Genomic DNA, 21,779 nt, shown 5'->3' with positions numbered 1-21,779 from the left:
GTGTTCATGGAGCTTGCTGGAAAGCCCCTGGGGTTTATAAGTTCACGGGGTCAAATCCCCTTAGGCGGAGGATAATAGCAGAGGGCTACATATCACAACAAAGAAATGCACTGATAAGACGCGTGTGACCGCTGCCGAGATTGTGCGTGTGTCTGTTTCCAGGCTGAGTCCATGATTAGAAGAGGATTTTGGGCTGTTTGTGATGGTTGGGACAACAATGTGGTTCGTGCAGCGTTTTTGCCTCAGAAAATGTACAAACACGAGAGATTTTCTCACTGATGAGGAGGTGAGGGAGTAAAGCTTACCCATGTCCATGCTCTTGGACGCTCTGTTGCGAGGTACGTTGTCCTTAGCGTTTTCTGCGTAGAAAGCTTGAGCGGCGCGAGACACCTTCTGAATCTCACTGCAAAACAACAATCAATCGATTAATCGAGTCAAGTTCGAGCTTGCACAAAGACAACGAGTCATAGTAAACAAAATTTGAGCATCACAAACTCAAACAGACGATTCAATTTCCTGCAGTCCAGATGGCATGATTCAATAAAACACCAGCACGCACCGTCTCCATTCAACTTAAAGCGAAACTACTATATTGATGCCAGACACTTCAGTGGGATAACGTAAACATGCACTGTAACCTTTTAGAGCCAACGAATCACAATCACGCTGACCAGATTTACTTGGATTGACAGATTTGTTCGATTTATTTGACCTTTCATATGATGAAGCAGCACTGAGAGTGATGATTCACAGAGTTCCCACGCTTATATGTGCATTATATTCAGTTCTATTTACATAGCGCCTAAACACAACAGTTGCCTCAAGGCGCTTTACATTGTGAGTGAGAGAAAACACCAACAATCAGATGACCTCCTATCACCAAACACTTGGTGACAGTGGGAAGGAAAAACTCCCTTTTCTGCCCATGCAGAAGGAAGCTGAGGGAGGGGCAGCCAAGTTACAGAATTTACACAGTGATAGCATTGTGATATATAACAATGGGGGTACATGAGCATGTCATAATGGATATTTACGGTATTTATGGGGTATTTATTCATAACACTTTGGATCTCTGTGTTTTGAAAAGTGCTCTACATATAAAGTTATTATTATTATTATCATCATTACAGAAAGGCCCCAGCTAGCCAGCCAGCTTTAGATTTGAGCTTTAGATGTGCCAGTGCTAACAAATGCACAACTATGCCCAAATTATTATATGACCATTATAGAAAAACACAGTTTTAATAATAAGTAAACTGTTATTGAGTAATCACTGCTCGGTTCCTGCCACATCTTATTTGGGTTCAGACTTGGTAACTCCAAAATGTGACATTTTCTTCATTTACATCCGTTCCCTGGGTTGGATTCTCGTTTGTCACCAGAACACAGCTAAACTGCAGGCCACAGAGTGCAGGCCTGCTCTTATTCTTCTTCCCACAAATCATGATGCTCCCTTCACCATCCATGCTTCCAAGCAGGCATGACGTTTTAGTGTTTTTAGTGTGCAGGAACATTTTTTGTCACATTTGTCCAAAGAATGGTGAAAACTGAAGCATCCAGGCATGCTACAAAATATCTTTGGAGAATTGTGACTTTTATTAAGTGTCATTCTTATATTGTTTACATAATATAAGATTTTAGGAGGTTGGGTATATTTTTGCAGGTACTTTACTGTTATGTGTGTGTTCTTCTTCACCTCGGTGTGATTTTTGCAGGACATCTACTCTGAGTAACTCAAGTCTTAAATTACCATTACCATGCTTTCATTGCTTTGTCTAGCTTCATATATCTTCCTGATGCTATGCTAAAGTCCTGTAGCAATCTGGGTAGGGCTTTCTAGATCGCTGTTTACAGAGAGGGGCAATCCTACTGGACGACCTTACATTAGGTTTTCATTTTAGTTTAGTCGGATGGAATTTTTATATGATGATCAGACCACCTCTTTTAATCCAAAACACAAAAATCAATATTTGATTTGAGGCTCAACACTGCCCCAAAACAAAGGGGCGGTCTACTTATGCAATCGAGTGCTTTGTCTAGAGCGTCGAATCAAAACTTATGTCTACATCCACCGAATACAGAAAAGCATGGAGGGGGGGATCCCTTTTTTGTTTTTCAAAGGCCCTGACAGCCTGCTGACAGAACATCTCCTTAGCAGGTAATCCTAATGAAGCAGGTAGGAAATTGGCGTTTCACATAAATTTCCTGTGTTTCTGTTCTCAGTGTGTCAGCCGACTGTACAGCAGGATACTAACAGAAATATCACAGCTCTTTCTGAGCCCATGAACTCCTACAGAATTTATCCCATTATGCTATCAGCATATAATTGGTTTTGCGTGATGCAAATAGGCTACTGCAATTAGACAGTATAGTCTAAATAATGCATTTTCACAATGTCATATTTAATGTAATAGCTCTACTTTATCTCATAACACAGAGGGCCATATTAAGAGTGCCATTAGAATATAATAACTCTGTAAGCCTATGTGTGGAGTTTAATAGAGGGTTGATTATGAAGTATTCTATGCAGTGTGTGTGTTTTAATGGGGTGGGGTACCTGTTGGATGATGGGTTTAGCAGAAACTCTCTGTTCATTTCCTCCACGGTGCCAGGGAGGGCGGCGGGGGGAAGTCTTGCTGCTCGTCGTTGTTGCCGTAGTGACCATAGCTGTCATTGGCGATCGCAGCAGGAGATGGAGCTGAGCAGAAACAAAAAAAAAAAGTAAATTTAAAAAAAAACAAAACAACAACAACAACAATACAGATTTTGTTTATCAGGATGAATCAAAGCTTTTCTCCAAGCGAAAGAGAGTCGCTTTGATTTTTGCTGGCGACAATATCAAAAATAACCCTGCCTGAATTAACTCCAGCATCAATCCTGAACGCCGCAAAAGCTTAATAAACGATGAGCGGCAGCACACAATCCCGAGATCTAATTTTAGAAGCTGTATACTTCTAAATATTATCAATCAGTGGTGACAAGGTGCTGCTCACATATTTAATTACAGACGCGATGAAAAATAGTGCGTCCTTCAATTGAGGATCGATGCTGACGATGAAGAGCTCAGCTTTACGTCAAAAATAGATGCAAACTAAAATACAGACACAACAATCGTTTGTAACTTATTTAAAACACTTCCTGCCGCATTTCCATAAACTGTAAACCCCCAAGAGTTTATCGCACTGTAAACTCTTTTGTGTTGAAATCCATCCTCGTCGTAAAACTCCACTACTGTTCTGCTGTGACGGAGGGCCGACAGTGAAAACATCCCGGGCTTCCCATGGGGGTGAGGGAGTGGGAGACGAGGGAGAAAGAGATAAAGAATGAATTTAAAACAGTTTGTTAGTCCTTTTTTTCCCCTTTTCTTTAACACAACAGCACGCATGCCGCACAATACCCCGTATGCAAATCTGGCCCACTCAGGAGCTTTTTCATCAGCGTAATGATTCCAAGGTCAGATCTTTTGCACATGAAAAGCAAGCAGCGCGTTCAGAAAAACACAGTTAATGACTTCCCTTTCTCCTGCTAAAAATATGCAGGGGCGAGAGTGAGGAGAGATCCAAAGACAGAGCCGGGGAAAGATGTGACAAATTTGTAATGCGGTGCTATAAAATGCTCAGGGTGGCTGCTACAGTGACCTAAAAAACACTATGGTATCAGGAGCCTTGGCTGGATGTCACGCTGTGCAGTGATGGCAAATACACACACACACGTAAATAAGCTAACGCGAATACACACACACACAAACAAACATGCTGTGTGTACATACTCAACTGCAGATAAGGGGAGCACACAAACACTCTAAGCCTAATGTTGACTATCTGACAGTTCAAATGGACAAACAGCGTGCAGTTGTGTGCTCACCACTTCCAGATTTGCTGTGTGTGTAGTTGTTCGGCGTAGCTGGAGTGTGACTCGCACCATTCATGGTGGACTCTGTGTTCGGCGCTCTGGTGGGTCCTGAAGGTCTCTGGTATGAATCGTGGCTTCGAACATCCTGTCAGCAAAGAAGGAGAAGAAGAGAAAGTCTGAAAATGGTTATCAGGTTTCAGATGCAAGAAAATGTGCCGCGCTGTTTCTTTTATTATGCAGTAATGAATGAGTCTCTTTTGTTTCACTTTTACCACATTTTTTAGATATCACTGCTACATAATACTAGCACCAGATTCCAAAGTACACATGCATCAAATTTATAGCCTGTTAACTGAATCCTGCTTTCAAATGTACACTGTTTTTGTGTTTTGGCATGCTGGAGACATGCTCTTGAAGACATACATGTTTTTGTCTACTGGTGTCCAACCAGTAAAGCAGTCTGGTTCGTTCGGTCAAAAGGACAATAATAGATTGTTGATCTTTAATCTTAAATGTCACCACAATGTGGGGAAGGTGCACAGCAGGCTCCAGGACAGATCAGCTTGAGCACATCCTAAGGGGCAGTTGTGAAACAAAAGTGCAAACAACCAGCAAAATGCACAATGATCTGATCCCTCGAACCACTTCCTGATATGAACGTAACCACCAGTCTTCTGTGGTGTCAACGTTAACAAGAACCGAAGTGCAACGAGTATGTACCAGGAAAATATGTAACCAGCGCTTGATGTGCGGTCCTTAGCTTGTCCTGCATCCTTCTGCAAGTCGAAACAGAGTCAATATATTTGCTAGAGAAATCTAGCACTAGATTTCTCTAGCAAATATACTAGACTGTCAACAAACGTGGAGCGCTTTGAGTTTCTAGCAGAAGTGACATCAGCAGTAATAAAAGTCTGAACGCACTTCAAAGGCACAGGTGTAAATGGCCAGCGTCTGTCAGGTGAGTTCAGACAGTTCATTCACATGAAAGTAAAAATAGGATGGCAACCTATTCGGGTTTTTTTTTACGTTTCCATTTATTTATTTATTTAACAACTGCAAACAGCTGTTGTGACCAACTGGTCACCCCACGGTTGAAAGTTCAACACCCTCAACCTCGGTATGTCTTGTGAAGACAGTACGGCGTCTCGGGTCTTCTCCTAAGTGCTTTACATCATATTTGTCTGAACAACCCTTTTCTGTGGCTGCTTATGAGTACAGGTCCTTTTCCACTTCTCTTACCTATGGTGTGCCACAAGGCTTAGTGATTCTGTTATATCTGCTCCATCTGCAGCACTTTTTGAGAACTTTTCAGGACATTTGTTATCATAGCTACACATTTAGTTATATATTTCCATTAAGTCTCAAGGATTTTCTAAGCTGCAGATCTTGCAGAGGTGCTTTGACTCTATTAAAAGGATGGGGAACATTATTTTCCAACTTAATAAAGAAAAAACAGAAGTCCTCGTTTGTGCCCCTGACAGATTTATGTCTAAGGTAATGGAAACTCTCGATCGCTTTGCCATATTTGCCAAATGTTTTACCTTTACCTTTATCTTTACCCACTTTTACTTTGGAAGTTCATATCTCAGGTTTGCTCTTGCTTTTAATCAGTTATGAAATGTTGCCATGTTAACCCATATCGAGTTACACTCTGAACTGAAATTGTTATTCATGCATTTTTCATCACATCTGGATTATTGCAATTAATTGTTCACTTATCTAAGCAAACACTCAGTGGAACATTTGCAGGTTGTTCAGAACACGGCTGCTCAGTGACTCACGCCACGTAGTTTTTGACCAAACCGGCTGGTCCAATTTAAATTTCTAATCTTCTCAACTTGATGCGAAATCCACACAAAGAATTGGATACTGTGACCATTAAGAGATGTGGAAACTCTGATGTCCTAAATGATCCCTAAAAGATACCCTGTAATATTACACTGCAGTTACTCTTTCTTTGACTCCTGTTTAAATAAGAAAAATACACTCCCCTGAATGACTGCTCTTTTTCTATCTAGTTTATATATACACATCTATCATGAATGCAATCTCTTGACAGTTTGCCATTGGAGCAGGGATTTCATTGAAGTTTTGCTACTGTCTCCAAGCACAATGACAAACCAATAGGAAAAAAAGAGTGGCTTCAAACTGCACAAAACTAAAACAGCAAGGAAACATCGCCTGGGATCATTTTTATGAAGGAAATCCTACAAATGAAAAATCAAGTGTGAATTATCCTGAGCCAAGAGCAATTCCAGTCAAGTCCAAGTCAACAGCAAAAAGAACGGATTTGCAATAATCTTCTTGCAGTTCACTCACTTCTTGCAACTAATGGATTACAATTCAGCTCAGATGGTAATACTAGATCACGGCTCGGAGGAAATGTGAATAGACTAAAACAATCTTGTGAGGATCAGATGTGCAGTGGAGTGTAAAAAAAAAAAAAAGAATTCTGGTTGATCAAAAGTGAAGAAGAAATATGTCACTGATGAAGACTCCGCTGTGACCAGGTCACTCATCAGCTAATGTTTTCCAGCTGAAGTACTTCCTAACTTTGATACAGAAGATGGTAGCTTCACTAACAAAATTAGCAAACATACACATTTAGATACACTTCTGGGAGTCCTTATTAGAGTAGCTGCAGTGGAAAATCATGTGATACCGTTCATGGGTACACTGAAAACACAATAATTAAGATAATCCTGAAAGTGCTGACAGGCACATTATCGAACAGCCATCCAGAACTACAAAGGACCCTCACCCCGCAGCTGGAGACAGGGACTAGCAACGGTGATGGGAATCAGTGCTGCTGGCGGATGAAAGAAGCCTGCTTTGGTCAAAGAGATGAGCGCTACAGCTGTCAAACACACACACAGCAAGCAAAAGCCGACACCGACACACATGTATTTAAGCGAAATAAAAAAAAAAAAAAAAAAACAGGCTTAAGACTCGGCGTACAATAATGAAAGGTGTTCCAGCAGCTTTCTGATATCAAAGTGTTGGGTGGGGTGCGTTCACAATGTCACGCAGTCCCTGGGGTATCATTAGTAGCTACCATACATCTTAATATGTCACAACATCACAGCTGTCAATCACACTGAGCTGGTATATGGGTGCCGTATGAATGTGCACACAAAGTTCTGACAGTTTTTCAGCATCTGTCACTAACATAAATCCCATCATTGCTGCCCATCTGCCCGTCCATCCATCCGTCCGTCTATCCATCCATCCCTTGGCCTGCGGTTTGCCTCAGGCTTTTGAAGCTGCCTGGCAGACAGGCAGTCAGATATCTTAATCCCACAACAATAAGTAAACAGGGGTGTGGGGGATCTGTCTTTGCAGACAGTCTTAACCTACAGCTGCATAGAAAAGGTTCAGAGAGGCTTAGCCCTGCCTCAGCCTACCGTGTCACCCACCCAACCCTCTTATCAATCGGCTAGGCATGGAGAGCAACAGAGGAACAGAAGCAGTTCCACATGATTTATACGTCTATCGTTTCGTCAATTACGATCCCTTTTTCACTGTTTATCAGTCTACTTAGCCTTATAAATGGTTAGATACCTATGGTAGGTCGTCACATGCTTCCTCAAATATGATGCAAAGTTACATCAGAAAAACTGCAATTGTCAAACTCATGCTTGCACGAGAGAGAAAAATCACTAGCTTTATAGATCTCCTTCTGTGTATGTTTACTTACATCTGTCAAAAACATTTAAAACCTTATATATCTATGCTGAGAATACCTACAACATCCAATTACATCTGACTACAAGTTTGACTAAATCAGAACCCAGTGAAGTCCAGTTATTCATTATTTAAACCTAAACAATGAAACACAACATCTGGGTGTATTTAAAGCAAAAAAGCCATTCTTAGATGTAACAAGGTAAATGTGGCAGTTTATCGTGTTTAGGAGTTAAGGCCCTATAATCCAGTGCTCACGCAAAGCCAGCTCCAGACAGAGGCGGGGATGCTGACGGGGATCAGGGCGTTTCGTTTTAGGAGCCGTTTGTTTAATCAAAAGACCAGACTGGCTGTTAAGCGGTGAGACGAGAAGGACTATGCAGATAAATACTGAACTTTGAACTGTGTTTGATAGCTTTTATCCAAAGGCTTGGATTGATAACAAAGATGCACACACGCACACTGGGAGCAAGGCATAGACAAGATGTAAATGCCACAATGTGCAGGTCAATGGCAATCAACCCATGAAGTCTCCCTCTGTGCCACGCATTCTCACCAAGCTGATGTGAAATGTCTTTTGAAGCTTTTGGAGTAACCATTTGTGTCAAGTTCAGCTTTTTTGATCCAGGAACTTGAGCTGCTTTTTAAGATGAACATAACCTTTTTGCATCCTGTGTGATTCAAGAACCTTTTAGTTTGCTTCAACAAACACGTCCTCTAAACTCTTCTGCACAGAAAACCATTTGGTATTAAAAAATGTTGCACTGTAACTTACTTTTCGTTGCATATTTAATTAAGTGACTTGTTAGTGACTATGAACATGACCTGCTGGTTTATCGCAGTAGGCGATGCCATACTGTATATTTTAAAAAAACAGAAAAAACATGACTGAATTAAAATCAAATGGAAATATTTACATCATTACATAGTATGTGTACTTCTGAATGGTTGATTTGGCAGATTTGTATTTATTTATTTATTTATTTTAACACCAGATTTAATTCTTGACATGATTTGTGTCTCCTGGGATTAAATTTGTCAATTTATTTTTTAAAAATGAAACTAAAAGTTCAAATTATGAAGCGCATATTGGAAAACACTTAAATAATTGATAATATACATGATATATATGCTGTATGATATAGATTGTTACAGCTTTAAACAAAATGTATATTAAAATATGTCTTAAAAATATTTATTCTAAATATATTTATTTTATTTATAATAAAATATTTGATATTTAAATAAATAAACATAATAAAACTAAATGTTGAGTCGTGTAATTTATGTTAATATTGGGAATTTTAAGTTGCTCAATTCTGAGAAAACACCTTAGTTTATGCATGAAGGAAGAAGGACTTCAACCCAGACAGAAAAGAGACACCAAGGCCAAAACAGGGGGAAGAGGGAAGCAATAAATTTAATAAACAGAGAGCAGAGCCAAAAAGAAGAAAGCTGCTGAAAACCCAACAGGAAAAACAGACATGCAGGAGGCTTCACACTAGCTTTATTTAAACAGAGGAGAAACACGCAGGTGAGACAGGAAAGCAAGAGTACATCCTCTTAAAAACATGGAAAATAAAAAAGGGAAACTTCACACAGACAAGCTAGCGGGTTTAAAAAAAACAGAAAAAGAGAGCTAAGTTTAGTGATTAAAACCAGTGTGACAGAGAGGAGAGTCAGACGCAGTGATGAATTTAGTACTGCATCGAGCTATGAGTCACTTTTTAAAAGGGGAACAAAATGGTGTGGCAGTTAGCAGTGCTGGCAAAGGGAAAGCTCTCAGATAGATGAATCTGCTTCCAAACCACTGATCGCTAAAAAAACTGTACTGTAGTCACACAAAGATGGCGAGTAATGCTCATAACAGATAAAAATGAATATTTTCCCAAAGTGCTTTGGTTTCATTTCAATTCCTTAATTTCCAGTTAAATCGAATTATTTTTTTAACCACGTGCATGAGATCAGTCAGAGCTGAAAGTATTGTCTGGTCAGAGACTGATTGTGAATGCAATTATGCGAGTGTGCGTCCACATAGCTGTCCGCAGATCTGTGCGTGTTTCTGTTACTCTGACCGCGAGTGGGTATCTTGCTGTGCGTAGGCGAGTCCCCGTACATCTGCTCTGCCATCGCTCGGATGTTTTCGGTGTAACTGTTACTCTCGTGGTCGTGGAGATCATCCAGCGTGCGGCTACGCGTGCGCCTGCCCTCGCGGCCGCGTGTGTCCACGTGACGCTGCGTGTTGCCCTGAAAGTCTGCCACACTGTGACCGCATGCGTTATTGAGCGTGCTGTGGGCGTGCGCGTCCGTGAGCGTTTGGCTGCATTCATACCTCTCCCTGTTTAGATTTCCCTCTGTCGGCTTGTTTGAGCTGCGCACTGTTTGGCGGTGCTGTGCATACTCGCCGTCATCATCGCTGCACTCATTATCCCTTTGTCTGAACCCAAATGTGTGACCGCTACGCCCGTGAGCTCGGCTAGATCCATAGGTGTATCTGGTGTGCGTCTCCCCCGGCCTCTGTGCGTAACGCTGCCTGTGGCTCGGAGGCAGCGGCTCGGTCGCCCGCCGCCTCAGCGAGGGGAGGAAAAAGGACGAGGAGCGGCGAGGCGGAGATGGCTGCGATTGGTGGCGGCCGTCACCCGTTCGTACCTGATTGCTGGAGCTGGCTTGAATGTTGGGTTGATGGTTGGTGGAGATATTTGAAGTGGAGTTGGCATTCCCCATCTGCAAAGCAAAAGAAAGTCATTTTGACGCATTTATAGCGACTGAAGCGGCACAAAGCTTATCAAAGGCCTCCTAAATAAACAACACTGTTATCTGCTGCTTCTTGTTTGGGTGTCAACTTAAACTTAAAGCTGTAAAAATCACCTACCTTTTCTCTGGGCTGATTTTTTATTTTACGTGAAAAAAAACTGTCACGAGAATGTAGCTTATGCAGTCTTAACAGCCAAACAAATCACACAGCATGACAGTCGCACGGGGAGCCTTTATTTTCATTATTTCTATCCAAATGTGTTTATGAGAAGCACTTCTCCACGATGACTGAGCTGAGGGGCTTGCTGAATACTGGAAAAGGTTTTGTTTGTCACAGAAAAAAAAAAGAAAAGAAAGAAAGAACACCATCTGTGTCACTCCACAATCAATTTAACTGGGTTTTGTAAAAAGATTTAGTACTTCAGCCTGATTTCACATTGCCAACCCACTTACTGTTTACTGTATAAGCAGCACTTTTTTTTAAGTGTAAGCTTCAAATGATGACAACATGGGAGAAAAAATCATCCTAAAGCGAATTATATATTTAATTGATTCTGCTGTCAAAACTGTGGCAGCTGCTTATGATGTGAATAATCTTTGAACGTATAAGGGTGTGGAGAGGATTTCATAATGCAGCAGGCATTCCCTAATGTACCCGAATTCATCCAGCCCGACTCTGGGAATCTAAAACTTTTATTTAGCTCGTAAGGAAACATGAAAAAACATGCAAAAGTTTTGGAACAAACGGCGTACTCATCGCCTTGGATATTTTCTGGATTAAAGAGTTGAAAAAGACTCTGATTTCTGCAGGACTGTAACAAGATAGAGCCATCATGGCTCCTTCCAAGCCACTGATGTGAACCTCTCTGCTCTTTCCAAGGCTTCAGACTCCAAAGACCTCCAAAATTAAGCCCGAGCACTTCCATGGCCTGAAAACATCACTGCTTTCCATCAGTTAAGTTTTTTTTATTAATAGCAACATCTTAGTTGGCGATGAAGCCCTCGCTTTCTGAAATACAGCTCTCAAATAAAATCCCACGATGCCACAGAGGTTGGCTCCGGGATGAGAAAAACGAAGCTTGCTGTACCTGCTTGGGCGTTCGCAGAACAACCACCTGGATGGTGCCTCTGGTGTTTCCTTCCGACGACATGGACCGCCTCAGGGCCTCCATGGCGGCGTTGTTGGAGCGCCCGAGCAGCGATTCGCCGTTCACCGCTATCATCTGATCGTTTATACACAAACGGCCATCCTGTTGGGAGAAGACGACCGTTAGGTGCGCTTTAAGAGAAAACCTGAACGTGTCCTTTGCTTTCACACTTTATTTACTCAATTTAAGTAAAATAATAAAATGAGATCAAAGTGAGCAGAGTGTAAAAAATGGCTACTGATAAAGTTTTAAAAGTAAGGGAGAGAGGAACGGAAGAGAAATTTGGAGAGGTATAAAGTGTGTGTGGGTGTGTGAGAGAGAGGCCGAGTGGGAAAGAAGAAAATGGAAGAAGGGGGTAGGCAAGAAAATTGTAGAGTTAGCAATCTACTGAGAGCGAGAGAGCCATGATAAATACATAGAGCAGCTAATGGAATAGCCTCCGTGGGCACTAAATCACTTCTAAGTGTTTTAAATAGCAGCCTCTTGTAGAGAGGCAACACAGAATAGTGCCCTGGAGGGAGAGCGAGGGAGCGAGGGAGGGAGGGAAATGAACGATCCAGTGAGGGAGAAGGAGAGAGAGGGGATCAAATGAAGAGAGTGATGCAAAAAGGCAATAAATGAAAGAAAATACAAGATGACACAGGGAGAGACTCCTGGAGTGTGTGTGAGAAAGTCTGAAGATCCCATTATGGTCAGTGCTGCCCTTTGACCCCACCGCATTAACAAGGCACCATTTGGGCTGACCTCAAAAATGACACCACACACACGTACGCGCACACCCAGAAGCACACAGAGTTTAAGGCCTGGCATCAAATTCAAGGATGTCATCAAAAATTGATGCTTATCCCAAATACGGCAGACGTCTGTGATATTCCCCATTAATTCCTTCATTCTCCATGTAAGCAGCTGCAGCGCGCTACATGTAAATTTAATTTGTTTTCTCAGCATACTCTTTGAAATGATCGTGTGACAGGATTAGGGGTAAAGTCAAAGAACTTTCTTTTTTATATATATATATATATATATATATATATATATATATATATATATATATATAATTGAGGCCCCCGGCCTGACACCCCTCCTCCCACCCTAAAACTATTTAATGGAAATAGGTTAGATCTCGCCACGTCTCTTTCTCATCTCCTCCTTTTCTCTGCCTGCTGTGTGTCAGTCAGGCTCAGGGGACGCCCGGGTTCCCTCCTCTGCACCGGCCTGCCGCTGCAAACTCTCATCAGGCCCCTTAGCTGCTTTGCATTAGCACGAATCGACGTCGAGGAGGAGACACACGCACACATACAGTATCTACCCTTACGCGCTGCGTTCCTGCTGAGTGTCTACACTTTTCAATTTTCTTTTTCTCCTCTTATTCCGCCTCTTTGCGTCGCTCTCTTGTTCGATACAGCTCATCTCTTCCTTCTCAGATTCCCTCCCTTCTTGCACTCGTTCACCCGCTGTCTTCTTTCATTAGGCTCCTTCCCTCCGTTCCTCGCTGCTGTCTGTCTCTCCTGCCTCGCTACTCTGTCCCAGAGACCAGTTTCGCAGCCAGCCGCAGATCTTACGACGACATTCTGTCGGAGCGCTATCCGCATCGGCAGATGTCTGAAAACTACTTCTGAGGGCACTTTTGGGAGCTGCTGTCTGGCCTGCCTGATCCCAGAACAGCTATTTATCTACAATGGCACACTCGTCTTTGCGCCTCCTTGTCGTGCAGAACAGATCTGGGGGCAGCGACGAGAGGCGCAAAGACTTGTGACATTTGCTGGCGGCCACAGATTGAGGCCAAGCAGAGGAGTCTCCAAAGTGCTGAAATAGGATGTTTTTTTTCCTGATGCACTCACAACTTGAAGTGAGCACTGAGTGATATAGATAAGACTGCTTCAGTGCTTATGTGACAAGGCCACTTGGGGTCAATGGGTGTCAAAGGTTAAGGGAAACCAAGAGGGGTGGGGGTTGGAAGCAGAGAATGACAGGAAATGGGAGAGAGGAGATGACAGGAAACGACAGAGAAAGACATCAGAAAACAGGGGAAATAGAGCGACTAAATACAACTAGATGAAACAAAAAGAAAGACAATAAGAACAATCTCCATGGCATTTCTTCTATGTACCTAGGAGAAACAAAAACTGAATAAAATGATCAATCAAAGAAGCCTGAACAGTTTAAGTCTGAGATTAAAAAGAAAAAAAATTAGATTTCTGCCTTTTTGTTGTTGTTGCTGTGGAAATCAAATCGCAGATCGATTCCTAACCTGTAAATCCCCCAGGAGCTGCTTCTGCTTAGAACAGGGGAAACATTAGCTCATTTCACTGCTTCAAATGACAATTAAAATGCCTTTTTTATTCTGGTGAGATGGGTTTTGTTTTTTAAAGAAACATGTCAACATACAGGTCTTCTTCATGGAGTTACTGTCCTGTAAAAATACAGTTTTTCACAGGACTCTAAGCAGTCCTGTGAAAAACTAAGTGCACTCCATGATTCAGTGACTTGCAGAACTACCTTTAGCAGCAATAAGTTGAAGTGATGGTTTTCTCCGTCTCTCACATCACTGTGAATCTTGGCCTGCTCTCCTTTACAGCGCTGGTTCAATTCACTGAGGTCTGGGGGAATTTATTTATGCACAGCTCTCTTAAGGTCACACCAAAGCACTTTAATCACTTCTGAGTTGGACCGCTTCACTGTAGGTTTTTCTGCTTGGGGTCATTGTCCTGTTATATGACTGAGCTTCAGTTATCAGACAGGTGGCCTCCTATTCAACTTCAAGAATATTTTTGTTATGAGTTTAATGACTGCAAGGTGCCCAAAACAAGCCCAAATCATCACCCCTCCACCACCGTGCCTTACAGGTGGCATGAAATATGCTGGGTTCACCATTTTGCCCAAGGATACTGTGGCATGCAGAGTGAAAGAGCCAGGGATCGAACCACCAACCTTCCAATTAGCAGTCGATCCTCTCTGCCTCCTCTTTTCCATCAGTACTTTGAGTCTTGTGGTTTCCTCACATGCAACTTTGCAAACCTAAGCCAGTTTTAGAGAGAAGAGGCTTTCTCCTGGGAACCCTTCCAAACAAGCTATACTTATTCAATTAGGGTTAGCAAGGGCTTCCATAATGAAATTACTACTAAAATGAATAGCCTTTTAAAATGAGTAATAGGTCAGAGGGTTGGTTGAATATTTGAAATACTAAGTTAATAGTTATAGATGGCTGAAATACTGAAAGTTATCCAGATCCAGTTTAAAATACAGTCACCTGAATATGAAAGGTGTTGGAAGAGTTTGTGAGGGTTATGTCAGCTGAAACAGGCTGGGAACCATTTGTTAACAATTACACTGAGCTGTCTGTTAGCCCCCCCAGCAACCCTGGATGGGATAGATGGATGGATGGATGTTACATAAAAGTGGGATCTAAAGGCCTGAAAACATGGATGTGTCTATTTCATACCTTATAAGCAGCCCCTCCATGAATGATTGACTTGATGAAGATTCCCAGGTCCTCTCCGGTCTCCCTGGACTTGTTCCCCTTAAGGCTGACCCCCAGGCCGGCCGAGCCCGTTTCATTGAGCGGGATCTCGTACATCAGCTGCTCCCTCCCATCCTCCATCACCCGACCGCTCAAGTCCTCCCCTTTCTGAAAAACAGAGTAAAGAACAGAGGCTCAGATGTTATGTAAAACACTATAATCTGTTCACACATACACCTAGAGCATACTTTACATGATAACAGCTGAGTGTGATAGCTGATGAGTGAGGCAGGAGCACCATACCCAACTGAACTGACTGATAAGGCGTGTACCTACAGCACAGTGCACCGACTATACTCAACACCACGAAAGAAAAGGAGTGAGAGATGGATTAAAGAGATGGAAGGCAGCTGTGGGGAGTGAAAAAAAAGACTAAGAGAAAAGAAAAGGAGACGACAGGAGTGTGTGTTGTGTACTGGAAAGACAGATGAAGGTGTAGCGAGAAAAATAAGCACGCTACTGTAGAGAGGTTATTCCATTTGGAGATGAAAGGCGTAGACGGAGAGCAAGCCATTTCTAAAGGAAACATAATAACCTTTTCATACCTCCTCCTGGAGCCCTGTGGGGGAGGAGGAGGGGAGAGGATGGTGGCGCAGAGGAGCATTTAAAAGTAATAACCCGTCCCTGAGGTATATCCACTTCTTCTCTCACCCCCCCCCCACCTCGTTACATTTCGTCCTAATCTCTCTATCTCACTATACGTCCCTCCCTTCTCCACCTGCGGTTTCTTTCCTCCACTTTCTACCGCTCTTTTTTTCCCTACACCTTTTCACAACAGCCCACCCCACGCCCCACCCTACCCGTCCGCTGCCATTTGATGTGAGGAAAATGACCAACAGCAGCACTGCTCCGAAAATGAGACGAGGGGGAGAGAGAAAGCGAGGGAGAAAGAGGCGACGGAAAGAGAGAGAAAAGGAAAATGTCTGTCATTAGAGAACGGCAAAATGGAGAGCAAGCAAAAGGGAAAATGCCAGGTTCAGACACCCAGGGGGAAAAAAGAAAGAAAGAGAGCCTGCGGAGGGAGTCGCCTCAACACCACTTCACTCCCAAGCTTTATTTTTTTTTGAGAAAAGAGATGGAAGGTTAAGAGGGGTTGTGTGTATATGCTTGTGCTCACACATCTCTTTCTCTCTCTTTTTATTCTTGCTCGGGTTGAGGCAGAAAGTATGCGAGAGGTTTCAAAAAAAATACGGCAGAGACAATAGGCGCTTTAAAGTCAGCTCTGACTCATAAGATAAGTAAATGTCAGATTGAATTTTGTTAGGAATATGCATATACATTATCACCGCCACGCCAGTTGTCACAGCTTTAAAGATCTGAGTACCCACGGCAGGATTGCGGGAGCCTTACATCACACACCTCACTCTTCAGTGAAGCAGGAATCCATGTTCACATTCCCCTCTCATCGTGGCACAGTGCTGAAGGATGTGGGAGTCAAATATGTCCTCAAGTATAATTTTAGTGAGAGAAAGAGAAAAATTCACTCTTCCTGACTCACTGTGATCCTCCAGACCTGCAACCCCGTCTCCCCCCTTGTCAGCGCTGCTTTGTCTGGGTGCTTAATTAAAACAACAGCCTGTTAAAGCCTTCGGGCCTGGAGGGATAGTCAGCTCCAAAGAGAGAGTCAAACCTCTCGACTAAGTGATGGGAAATGAGGGAAACCTAGAAGGCTGTCTTGCATGGTAGCAAAGAGGTAAGCACTGATCCGATACACTGTGCTCGGTCAGTTCTGTAAAAACAGTCACCTATTTTCAGGTGCTCAAATTCAGCTTACTTCTAGGCTGCTTTACAAAGAGGTGTAATCTAGTTCTTCTTCTGTTTTTTAATTAAAAGTGTTATAGCTCTGGGACAACCTGAGAGAAACACCTGTGCAAAATACAGCACACATCACTGTCATCAGATGTGCCCTTCATTAAATCAGAAACAAAGATGAGCTCAGTCGGAGGAGGGTTTCAAAGTGGCTTGCACTGCACAGCACAGCAAATCTAGAGCATTTATAGTTTCATCACAACAGATATATAAAGAACTAGACAGAGGTGGGAATTAATAAGCATTTGCATCCTCCGTCTTCTTTGGAAAAAGAAATGGTCAGCATTTTTTTTTTCCATGTGAATATACGATGGCTGCCTTTGATTTCATCCTTATTTGTTTCTCATCTTCTTCCAGTTATCCAGTTCAGAGGGGCTGGAGTCTATCCCAACTGTCACAGGATGAAAGGTATGCTCTGGATGCGCTCACATTCAGACTTACAGTCAATGTAAATCACCAGTTAACTTGACACGCATGTGTTTGGATGGTGGGAGGAAGCTGACTTGACTCTTGACTTGATGAAGTAAATACTGCCCACCCCTGCAGAGGACCGGGTGGGCAAGCTGACTGGGATTTATTCAGCTCATTTTCATTGTACGTCACCAAGTTACAACAACAGTCATCTCGAGGCCAAAAGCCCCACAACAATATAGAAATTAGGAACCCAACAATCCAGTATGAGCAAGAGATCTGCAACAGTAGGTGGAAATAAAGAGCCAGCTCACTGCTGCAACCAGCTGGAGTGGGAGTCGAGAGAAGAGCACAGAGAGGTGACTAACAAACAAGACAAAGCACAAACTTTGGCAGAGAGACGACAAAGTTGAAGACAATAGCAGCACATGCACAGGAGAGGAAAGCGGAGGTAGTTTAGCAGCCTGAGCCTATAACCTGATCCAGATGATAAGATATAATGAGGCCCGATCATCCAGGACTTTGTATGTGAGGAAAAGGATTTGAAGGATTTGAAATTCCACTCTGGATTTTACAGGGAGCCAACGAATGAGACAGCTCCGTCTTTCCAGTCCCTGTTAGTGCTCTCACTACAACTATTAGCAAACCCCAGTAATAAGGACTTACTTCTTATTATCAAACTGCAATGTCCCTAATTCAGGTCAGGTCTCTCACACCTCATTTTCCATTCTCGAAAACAGAGGTTAAAGAAACCGCAGTTCAAAAATGTTAAAGACCCTCCTCAGAGTAATATGGATTACCCCAGTATTGCCCTCATCTCCCTGGTGAGGCCGAGAGCTCTCCTTGTCCTATCTCACGGAAAATTCCGTTTTCAGTGCACGTGCACTGGAAATTTCCAGTTTCTGCATTACTCTTGTCACATCATTTTCTTGCATGAAGTAAACTTTAAGGTGAGTTAGAAACATTTCTCATTCTGATGGCCGAACAGCTCGCTGGTGTCAAACTCTGCACATAAATCACGCTGCACTCAAATGACAGCACGTAAAAATGTGTTTGAGTTAAGAGGAGACTTCAAATCAAAAACAGGGTCATTTCTGCGTTTTACATTCTGGCCTACAGAGGTACCCCAATCTGCACAAAACATTCAAAAATGAAACGATAGCTTTATCGGTACACATCTTTAACTCGGTGCTCATAATCACTTCCACGATACGAATAACGAGCAAAACCCAACCTTCAAAAGTCACAGAATCTATTTTCTGCTCGAGTATAATTTGAGATTTTCAGTCGGGGCTTATTTTTATCAACAAGGCATTTCAGAGTGCTGCTACTCAAAACCAGAGGCATTACAAAGACAATCTGCTTCTTCCTGCTTGAGAGACACTTGAGAAGACTCAGGTGGCAACCTGGGAGGTTTTAAATACCTCTGTGATCTAACTGCAATAACACACGGGGTGAAAGTGGACACATCAGAGCACAGCAGGCTCTCGAAGACACAGAAAGAAAAAAAAGACACTGAGAAGTTATTAAAACAAGATGTTTATTTATTCTAACTCACTTATTTATATTTATTTACACAACCAGCGATTCTCAGCAGTGGTCCAAACACGCAAACCCACTCCCACACATCGCTAATATCCCCGCTAATGCCCGTTCCTTGGGGGCAAATTGCATCCTCCGGGCGAGTGGGACCCCTTGCCTCTTCCCTCCGCTGTTAGCCCTCAGCAATGGATCTTTAACAAGCTTTTAGTCAGGAGTGAGGCCACCCTCTTCAACACCCAAATGAGGAGACAAAAAGGAGCTTTTTCTTACCCCAGGGTGGGAGGCAAAGAGGAGATGAGGGGAGGAGGAGGGGTGACACACGGCGATTACACACAGAGCCTTTTGTCGCTGAGGATTTCTAAATGGGGGGTTTCAAAGCGGGGGGATTAGCGGTGAGAGCGACATTCAATTAAGATGCGATCTCGCCGCGCTTGACGCCGACGATGGAGCTGCCAATTAATCGCCTTAATGTCTTGCCTCCTCGCCGCTTTACACCTTTACCTCACAATGAAGAGAAAGGAAAATAAAAAATGACTGATTGGGGGATAATTCTGGAACGGCGTGAAGAGCTCCAGACAGGGAAAATAAAAAGAGAAGGAAGAATGACGGGATGTGTACAAATAAAAAGAAGACAGCCAAAGAGGCCAAGTTGACGAAAGAGACAACAGCAACACAGCAAAGTTATTTTTCTCCTCACAACCTCCTTTTTCCTGTGAGCTGACAGGAGTGGGTCAGCCATGTGCAGAGTGACCCCTCCATCCTGTCCTTGGCATCCCAAACACACACTTTCACTCATGCGCACATATATATCATGCTCTTGACAAAAACCCGCTTAAAACAGAAAAAACATTACAAAGCAACTCTCTAATCTCCGCCCCGAAACAAAACGAGGCCCCGTGAAATAATGAGCGCGCCGAGCGGAGGAGATGCAGAAATGCTGACAGGAATGAAACTGTGATTAGAAGTTATCACTTTTTAATTACTCAGAGAGTGTGCGCTGGTGCAGGAGATGGGGTAGAAAATCGACGGCTTTTTTGTATCCTAATAAGGAGGCTAATTCACACGCTTTATTGTTATTCTTTTGACTAAAAGAGACCAGCATGCCTCCCAGCACTGCTGAGCGCTTTCACAGAACCGCACGCTGCTCATGAAACATCAGTAACTCCCCTCCCTCCGTTGAAACTAATCAATCAGCAGTTCAGCCAGTTCCTCTAAAAGTCTACTTTACTTGTACAAGGGAGATAAAACAGACTATATGAGCACCGGAGGAGAGAATCTTATGGGTTGGCAGCGGTCGCACGGAGAGTATAAAAACTAGACTTGCAGTGTCATGCCTTTGGTTCAACTTGCTGTGCCAGCCAGTGCCTGCTCTGCTGAAGTGCCCCTTGGCAAAACACTGGACCCTGATCAGCTGCTCCACAGCTGGTTTGACCTCTAACCTCCCCGTGTACCTCAGTCAAGGCCTTACTTGTTTAGTTTCAATTAAACTTAATTAATTTTTATACATACATGCAACCTCCTGAAAGTAACGAATACTTTTTCTACCAAATTTCACAAAGACATTGAAGTTCTGGCACAAAGTGAGCACTGCATTAGGTCAGTGAGGCCTGAGATCAGCTCAATGTCAGCACACATCAGCTGAAAGCATTCTACTGACTAATTGCATGTAGGATGCAGTCTTTAAGGCTACATCTACACTAATCCGGATAAATTTGAAAACTACGTTTTCGTCTAAAAACGCTCCGCGTCCACACTATCGTTTCCATCCACACTGAAAACGCTACGTTCCTGTACTGTGCATGCGTGAAACATAAGACTATTCCACCTGCGTCCTTTCCGTCTGCCGTTTGTTTACTTACCGGCTCTTTGACACGTCGAGGCAAAACGTCGAGGAACGTCGAGGTTTATCTGGAGCATGTACAAACTGTTATAAATCTCTAATAGGGCTGTAAAAATTGAGAGCAAACAGAACAACTGCTGTACAATGCCGTCTGCCACCTTAGTTGAATTGGTCACATGACTGCATCATATGACTAAAATGCGTCATTGTTTTCAAAAGCCTGTTTTCGCAGTCTAAATTTCAAATTTATCCACTTTGGAGCGTGTTTTCAAAAAGCTCAGTTTTCCTTAACCAAAAACGCCGCTTCAGTGTGGACAAAAGGCCAAAGCGGAGAGAAAAAGATGCGTTTTCAAAGGAAAACGTATTAGTGTGGACATGGCCTAAGTTGGTCAGGCCTGCTGTGACATGCAAGCCAATTTGCAACCCACCTCCACCCCAGCTCCTCTTTTACAGGCTATTTCTGATTAGACCTGTCACTGACACTCTGAGCCATAAAACCAAATTTAAATTAGCTGCAGATGGAAACAACACCCACCTTTCCACTATACTGATAATCACTTTATCTCAGAATCTGGATTTGTGCACTACTAAACTACTTACACCCTAACACTGAGGATATTCCATCAAGCACAACTATAGGTGTAAGCACAAACCAGCAAACCTAAACAATCCAGTAGCTATATATTGTTAGAATTAGTTTTAGTGCTAAAAGGCATGAAAAGCAGCAGGTATTACAGCTGGGGGGGAAATACACTGTTTACGATGTACTTCTAGAGTGATAAAGAAGCAAACACTTCACCTGTTTTAAGTTGCTCAATGCTCAGACTCTTCTACATTTACAGTAAATACAGCGAGCTTCTCTTACATCGATTTCATCCCCTAGAAGTGGTCTTTGTACCACGCAAGAGAAAATAACTGCCTGAAATCTAATCCGAGAAGAGAAATCTGAAAATGTGCACCATGAACATTTTGTAAGGCCTCCAAATGATTTCGACTTCTAATGTGAATGAAATGAATGGAATGCTGAAGGTCACAAAGAAACACTGTAATACAAATTCCTTCAGACTCAGTTTGAGCTCAAACGCCGGACATTTGACACTAACTTTGGGAGCTCCGAAGAAATCGGGCTACTGGGAGAAAAACACGGCACAGACTGGGTGTAACAGTGATATAAGATACTTTCATACTCCAAAGAGGTTCTTTTCATAAAAGCACTGAG

The 21,779-nt window shown here is 42.8% G+C and overlaps 1 protein-coding gene across 3 annotated transcripts in view; it reads right to left on the bottom strand.

Moving 5' to 3' along the window:
• Nucleotides 1–304: 304 nt before the first annotated feature.
• pard3ba (par-3 family cell polarity regulator beta a) overlaps nt 305–21,779 on the bottom strand; it is a 98,699-nt gene continuing 77,224 nt past the window's right edge. Inside the window, exons 11-17 of one of the 3 annotated variants that reach the window (XM_019351930.2) lie at nt 14,881–15,066; nt 14,370–14,456; nt 11,379–11,540; nt 10,186–10,260; nt 3,922–3,997; nt 2,558–2,698; nt 305–403 (exon numbers count right to left, since the gene is read on the bottom strand). In XM_019351930.2, the coding sequence (XP_019207475.1) occupies nt 2,592–2,698; nt 3,922–3,997; nt 10,186–10,260; nt 11,379–11,540; nt 14,370–14,456; nt 14,881–15,066 (693 nt within the window). In that variant the 3' untranslated portion in view covers nt 305–403; nt 2,558–2,591. Of the gene's footprint in view, nt 404–2,557; nt 2,699–3,864; nt 3,998–10,185; nt 10,261–11,378; nt 11,541–14,369; nt 14,457–14,880; nt 15,067–21,779 lie in introns of all 3 variants that reach the window. The other 2 variants (XM_019351929.2, XM_019351931.2) reach the window with 2 other exon arrangements.

This window comes from Oreochromis niloticus, linkage group LG23, assembly GCF_001858045.2.
Source record: "Oreochromis niloticus isolate F11D_XX linkage group LG23, O_niloticus_UMD_NMBU, whole genome shotgun sequence".
Classification (NCBI taxonomy): Eukaryota; Metazoa; Chordata; class Actinopteri; order Cichliformes; family Cichlidae; genus Oreochromis; species Oreochromis niloticus.
The sequence above is the reverse complement of the archived record's forward strand: the minus strand, read 5'-3'. Positions and strand labels throughout refer to the sequence as shown.